We start from the raw sequence: 7,369 nt of genomic DNA, 5'->3' as shown, positions 1-7,369 counted from the left end.
CCCAGGCCCCCCGCGGCGCTTGGCGTGGCGCGCCCGGGGCAGAGGGCAGGCGGCCGGTGGCAGGGCAGAGGGCCCAGAGATGCCCGCGACTTCCGGAGCCGCAGCCCTCGAACGGGCCGCCCTTTAGCAGGCCTGAAGGTAAAAGGCACACAGCGTGGGTTGCCGGAGACTGCTGAGAAAGCCGAGTGGGGCAGGCCGGGAGGTAGCAGCCCTGAGCCGCAGAGGTGCGTAGCCTGAAGTAGCAACCATGGGCCACCTAGCTTATTTTTCAGAGAACTTATAATTGTAGCTTCTCTTAATTATGAAGCAAGGGAATTAGTAGAATATTCTCATCTCTTTCTTAGAACGAAATTACAATTTGATTTCAGAGCATAATAATAAGGGTGGCCACCAACCTGAGATCCTCCTGCCTTAGCCTCCCAGAGTAGTAGAATTACAAGCATGTGCACCTGTACCTGACCAGTTTATGTATTTATTTTAAATGAAGAGGTTGAAGGTGTAGCTCAGGGATAAACAGCGTTATTAGCCGAATTTGGGTATTGAAGCAGTATCTGATTGTTCTTCCTGAATCCTTGTAGATTCCCAAAGATATGGACAGAGACAAGTCCAAATGGTGCAAACTAACTGTGTTGTCTGTTTGTTAGCACTCAGTTAAGAGATACAAGAGAAAAAAATCTACCAGAAAGTAACACTTGCGAAGAGACCCAAAATGAGATTGCACCATTGAGCGTATGTATGTTTCTGACTTTGATTACTTGGGATATGCAATAGTTGATGTGCCTCCTGGTGAAAGAATAAAATGGTCTTCATTCAATAGAAACTGCTTAGACTTCTAGTGTTTTTGAAAACATTGACATGTCCTTAGGAAGACCTTGAATTTCTAATGGGTAGATAAATAGCTAGGCACCTTGACTTTTTTTTTAGGTATTGGAGAAGGGTATGATACTAATTTTCTGTGACAGATCTAAAACGTAAACTCCTTTATGTTTTGGTAGCATTTAAACATTTTAAAGCCATTTTCATTCTTTTTGATTTGACTTTCCATTAACTGCTAGAAACATGATTCATTACTAAGAGTTCAATATGTTACAGAGAATTTCTTTCTTTTTTTTTTTTTAATGTATTTTAGTATAGGGTCTACAGGGTCTCACTACACAGCTCGTACTCGTAGTGATACTCCTGTTTTCTGTCTCCGGAGTGCTGGGATTACAGGTGCGGGCCACCATGCACAGTCTCAATCGCCTTCTCAGTGTGCCCCCCCAGGGCGGGGCCAGCGCAGCCTGCTGGGATCCAACCAGGCAGCTGCATCTGCCTAAGTAGAGCTGAGCTATCTGGCCTGGCCCTCAGAATTTCAGTATTCTTTCATTAGAATATATAACTTCTTAATGTGATCTATTTACTATGAATTCTGTATGCTGATTTACAGCTGTATGATAGAACTTTGGGGAACTCATTTGTAAAAATTGTGACTATGACATTAAGCTTGATAGTCAAGTTCTAGAGTTTTAGCTTACAAATTCTACTATAACATGTTTTTTAGGGATGACAGTTTTAACTTAAGGCATATTTAAAAGGATTTTATCTTATATTTTAACAGTAAATGGCAAAGTGTTCCTTGCAGATGGTTCTAGTATTCAAAAAAATGTTTGAGTTTGTTATTTTGTGTACTTCCTTCTGCTTTTTTTCTGTGCTTTTACCACATTTTGCAAGTTACTATATATTCCCCAATATTACTCATAAAAATGTAAATTTTATTGTTTTATAGATATACTGTAATTTGTATAACTTTTCCTGAGGTGGGAAACAAATTCTTCAAAAGGAATGCCTGTTGTAGATAGCAGTAGACATCCTGTTACTGAGGGGTTTTTTGTGTATCTCAGATTGTTACCTTAGAATAAATACTTTGCAATGGATCAAAAGGTGGATTGTGTTTAAAGTTTTTGATTCATGTTGGCAAAACAACAAAACTTTTCACATTGTTAGATGAAAGAATAAAATGGTTTTCATTCAATAGAAACTGCTAGATTTCTAGTATTTTTGAAGACATTGGTAAATATCACTTTGATAGGTGAATGATAGCAAGTTGTTTTGTTTTCCATACCTTTGAATGCTTGTGAAGTTGGTCCATTTTTCTAAAGTTATTAGCTATTTTTGCTTCTTTTTTCATATGTGAAATATCTACCTATTATGTATTTCCATATTTGTTTATGCATCTCTTAGGTTTAGTACTTTAGACTTGTTTATCAATCTGTTGTTTACTCTTATACTTAGATTTTTAAAACCCTTCTTAAATGATCAGAAAAATATTGAGCTTTATCTTTTACTTACTAGTTTATCTCACAGCACTGAGTTAGTTAGTACAATGTATTGCTGATTCCCAGGATATGTTCATAGTATTTTTTTATGTTCGTAGTATTGTTTTGATTATTTTTAGATTTACTGTTAAATAACAAGTTCCATTTATGATCAGTTAGCTCAAAGAATATATTATAGATAGCAAATTGATATATACAGGTGACATTAATTTTCATTATCCAAATAAGCAATGTGATATAAAATAGTCTCAAAATGTTTGCTATATTTTTCTTATTCATTGTAGGAGTCAGTGATTGATGACCTCCAGGTTGACAGTAGTTCATCAGATAGTGAGCTAGTATCAGGTAAGACTCTCAGACTGAATGCTCTTGGCTTTTTCTTTCCTCCAAACATAAGCACCCATGGTTGTCTCTCTGCCACTTTCCATTTCATTGTCTTTGCCTTAGTCCGGTTTGAATTCTTCTGGCCATGCTCTAGACCTTATCCTCAAAACCTATAAACTCACACTAATAAATGGGAAATTACAATTATAATGGGTGTTACAAAAGAGACTGACTTGAGTATAATTAATTGAATTTAGCTAGAGAGAACCTGAGAATTAGCAATTGAATTGAGATCTAAGAGAGAGTAGTAAGATATGTGAAAAGAAATCCAGGCAGAGGGAATAGTATGTGCAGACCCTTAACTGTGGGAAGAAGACTTAACTTCTTTCCATGTTAGAGTGAAAGAAGGCCAGTGTTACTGGACTACAGAGTAGCAGGAAATGTGATTCCATGACAAGATTAGACAGCCAGGTCGAGGCTTTGCATAACTTTGTAGTTTGTGGCATCAGAGAGACTAATGTTTATTTTTAGGGTAGAAGGAGGCTAGTAAAGTCTTTTAATAGGGAGTGATACAAGTTGTTTAGCTCCAGGTTATGAGTGCCTTTAAAATGATTAGCAATTTCAAGCAGGCAGGTAGTTGTAGAAGCCTAACAATAGGAATTTTTGAGCCATTTACATATTGGTACAATTGAAGTTACTTTTGAAAACAAGAAAGCAAGCTATTAGCCACCAGAAATGTAGAGGACTTAAAAGCAGATGAGATTTAATTGATGAATATATCAAAAGCAGAGGCAGGAGTATCATTAGAGATACTTCAAACTCATGGCCAAAAACCTATAATGAAGAGGCCTTGAAGGAATTATCAAGGTGATGGATTAAAAACTACTGTACATTTGAAATACCTGGTCCCTTTTCCCCCATCTCCTTATGTTAGAAACACTGGCAGCTACCAGTACCTGCTACCAGGATAAAACCTGAGAACTACTCCCAAGCACAGTAGAATGTAGTGATTTTATAACATATTGAAGAAATAATTTAGGATTTTATATTTACTGTGGAAGATTGAACATTAGCATTTATTTCTCCTTTTTGAAGATCATCTAAAAGAGCAATAAAGGCATAAAAAGTGAATCCATAGATGGAAAGAACTAAAAGGGAGTCTAGAAGGTAGATGGATGGATTATAATTGAGTTCACCTGAGAGGGTGTAAGTGAAGTTCCTAGAGAATGGACAAACCAAGTTGCAGACTGACCCAGACTGTTTGGGAATTAGAGGCATCACATATTTCTGAAGAATGAGTAGTAGTGTTGAAAATGAGGCTTCAGGAAATCTTTACAAGTGACAGTTAAGTGCTTTGATCCACTCTTATAGTACAGTATCTGCCCTTCTGGCCACCCCACCACTCCAAGGACATTGAAATATAAATTTTGGTCTCAAATGCTGCATCCTGCCCAAGGACAGAGTACTTCATTGAAAACTAGCACTTGCAAAAAGGGAAGGGAATTAATTGAAAGTCTGTGTACTTAGTGGTGAAGGCCCTGGACCCCTTGTCCCTCTCAGGCAGACAGGAAGACCTGTATTGTAGCACTAATGGCCTACTCCCTGTCTAATTTCGTTTCCTAAGCCCAGTTTTTCCCTGTGCCTCATATATGATACCATTTTAATGTCTAATTTTTAACATTAAAGAATCATCAGGCATTTGAAGTAAATATTTAAAATAAAAGGAATTCCTGGGCCTGCTGTGCCAGCCCTGCCCCCAGCAATTGAGACTGGGCGTGGTGGCACAGCCTGTAATCCCAGCTCTTGGGAGGCTGTGAACAGGCAGATCACTACAAATCCAATCTAATGGTGAGAGCCTGAACACCCTGTAGGCCCTTCCCTAAAATACAAAAATAAATAAACTAATACAATAAAATAAAAGGGATACTAGATAAAAAGAAATTTGAAGGAATAGACAAGGAAAAGTATTACTTTGTTCATGTACTCAAGGTAATGGGAAAATGTTTCCACAAAACAAGTGCAAGCTATTGTAAAAAGCAGTCAGAAAACAAAAAGAATTTTTGAAACTTAAAATATAAAATAAAAAATAAAACATCGTATCAAATTAAATGATAAATTTAAGAAAACAATCCAGATACAATTGAATGTTTTCTTGGTACTGGGAATCAAACTCAGGGTCTTGCTTGTGCTTGCTAGGCAGGCACTGTGCTACTGAGTTGCTTACATCCCAGGCTCCCAGACAATTGAACAGACATCAAAGAGAAGGTAAAAATAGTGGCCGTGATGGTGCAATTATGTGAATAGATACAAAAACCATTCGATTTTATTATAAAGGGTTGAGGTTAGTGGAATATGGATTCTGTATAAATCTGTTGTTTAAAAAATAAAAATAAGGTACTGGCCAAATAGCTCAGTGGACTAAAGTGCCTGCTTAGGCAGACACAGGGACCAGGGTTTGATCCCCAGCGTGCTGTGCTGGCCCTGCTCCCAGGGCTTGCTGTGACAGCAATTGAGACTGGGTGTGGTGGCTTGTGCCTATGATAGCAGTGCTTGGAAAGCTGGAAACAGGAGGATCACTACAAGTCTGATCTGTGTAATGAGACCCTATAGATCCTGTACTAAATACATTAAAAAATAAAATAAAAATAAAAATAATTAGGTGAGCCTAAGTCTGATGTCTGAAAAATAGTAGTTCAAACCATAAGTACAAAGGAAATTATTAACATAAAACCAAAAATGTTTTAGAATTAAAAATAGTCATGAGCACACATATTGAAAAAGTCTTTGAAGATTCTGCGCAATAAGAATGGAGATGTGGAAATCTAAGTTTAGATGGTTTAAACTATGCTATTGCCATAGCATGTGGGAAAAGACCCACACCAAGGTATATTATATAATTTGAAAATCCTCAGTAGAGAAAGGAACTCTTCCTTCTCCTAAAAAAGAAAAGAAAATCAGTTGCAAACAAGAAATCAAGAGTCTGATGACACTGAGCTGGGCACATAATTATAGTCTGGAAGGCTGAGGCAGGAGGATCAGTATCGCAAATTCAAGTCCTGCCTGGGCAACTTAGCAATATCTCGTGTCAAAAAGTAAAAAGGGCTGGCCACGTAGCTCAATGATAGAGCAGCCCTGAAAAAAAATACATAAATGTAAAGCATTGTATTGCCATTCAGAAAGCAACTCCAAGAAGCTAGAATATGGTGGGGGCAGGGAGGACATTTAAATTTCTGAAGAAAACTGGTTTTGCAGAGGTAAATTTGAATATCAGGACTGACACTATCATCTACACACAACAATAGTATAGAAATATTTGTTATTCATACAATGATAAGGCATGATTCCTATGCAGTCCTGAAATAGTTTGAGAAGGCAGGGAAAGGAGATTGGCCTGGTTGTTACGCTGGTGGGGCTGGGATGTGGTTTCCCAAAAGTGCTTTGAAATTAGAACCACCAAAAGGTGGAGCACTAGGGCTTTTTTCTCAGCTTGCCCAGATGTAGGGCAGAAGATGAAGAGGGAAAAGTGATGTTTAAAAGCTGTTGTATGGGGCTGGTGAGATGACTCAGTGGTCTAAAGCACCTACTTAGAATAAGCTAAGCAAAGCATAGGGACTGCGGTTCAATCCCCCAGCACCACATGCCAGCCAGCCCCGCCCTCTGGTGGGCTGAACTGGCCACACACACACAAAATAGATAAATAAATAAATAAATAAAAGCTGTTGAATATCAAAAAATTGAATCAGTCTTGAGCGTACTAATCCAAAGTTCTGTATCCAACAAAACTGTCATTCAAGTATGAAGATAACATAAAACGCTAACTAAAAACACAAAAGCAAAAATTAAAATAAGTCTTAGACTTATGTACCTTTTCCCAGAAAATGCTGCAAAGAAAGCAGGGAGCAAATTAATAAAGAAGAAATCATGGGATGCAGAGATCGAAGGTTTTAATATAGGAAACGTGAGAGAATTTGTTGGGATAATGCTAATGAAAATAAAAAGGCATCTGTAGCATATTGAGATTTAGCCTACCTAAATTTCCACAAGTGGATGAAGATCTCCAATAGTAATACTTCTTTTTTTAAAATTTTTTATTCATTTTAATGAGAAAATAAAATAGCACTGAAACAGTTTCAAAACAGGTTAGTAGGACAGTTACAACAAGTAATACATTGCATATTGTTGTCTTCGTAGTAGTTATTCAGAGTACAAGATGCAGACATGATACCTTGTCTAAACAATATTAGTACAAACCTCATTGCACTAAGAGAAAATAGCTGTATATCTATCCTATTTTGTATGTACATATTTTTTCACTACAGAAATGGTCCTTTATATCCCCCATTTTTGTTTTGTTTTGTTGGAGATGGGTGTTCCATTGCTGTTAGAGAAGCTGTATTTGGAGAAGTCTTTAAAGGGACCTTTCATATTTGATGCCAGTTAAAATATTGTAGGTACTTGAATTCAGCAAAATAACCCAACATAGTCCAATAGTCCATATTAGTAGTGAATCTACTACTAGATTCTAATCTACGTCCAGAAGAGAATCTTAATGGTATTATTACCCTGTAACAGGCAGTTTGCCTTAGCATCACTATCTGTCTGAATATCAAACACCTTAGACAAGGGGCTGGTGGGATGGCTCAGTGGTCTAAAGCACCTACTTAGAACAAGCTTAGCTAAAGCACAGGGACCGCGGTTCAATCCCCCAGCACCACATGCCAGCCAGCCCC

The 7,369-nt window shown here is 37.7% G+C and overlaps 1 protein-coding gene across 1 annotated transcript in view; it reads left to right on the top strand.

Annotated features, from left to right (window-relative positions):
- The window catches only part of Meikin (meiotic kinetochore factor), a 179,373-nt gene that overhangs the window by 11,194 nt on the left and 160,810 nt on the right, over positions 1 to 7,369 (top strand). The window contains 3 exon segments of the mRNA XM_023713096.1: positions 6 to 224; positions 645 to 729; positions 2,600 to 2,660. Of these exon segments, the coding sequence (XP_023568864.1) occupies positions 6 to 224; positions 645 to 729; positions 2,600 to 2,660 (365 nt within the window).

The sequence above is a fragment of the Octodon degus genome, unplaced genomic scaffold (assembly GCF_000260255.1).
Source record: "Octodon degus isolate 3935 unplaced genomic scaffold, OctDeg1.0 scaffold00029, whole genome shotgun sequence".
NCBI classification, from domain to species: Eukaryota; Metazoa; Chordata; class Mammalia; order Rodentia; family Octodontidae; genus Octodon; species Octodon degus.
Note: the sequence above shows the minus strand (reverse complement) of the source record. Positions and strands in the feature narration are given on the sequence as shown.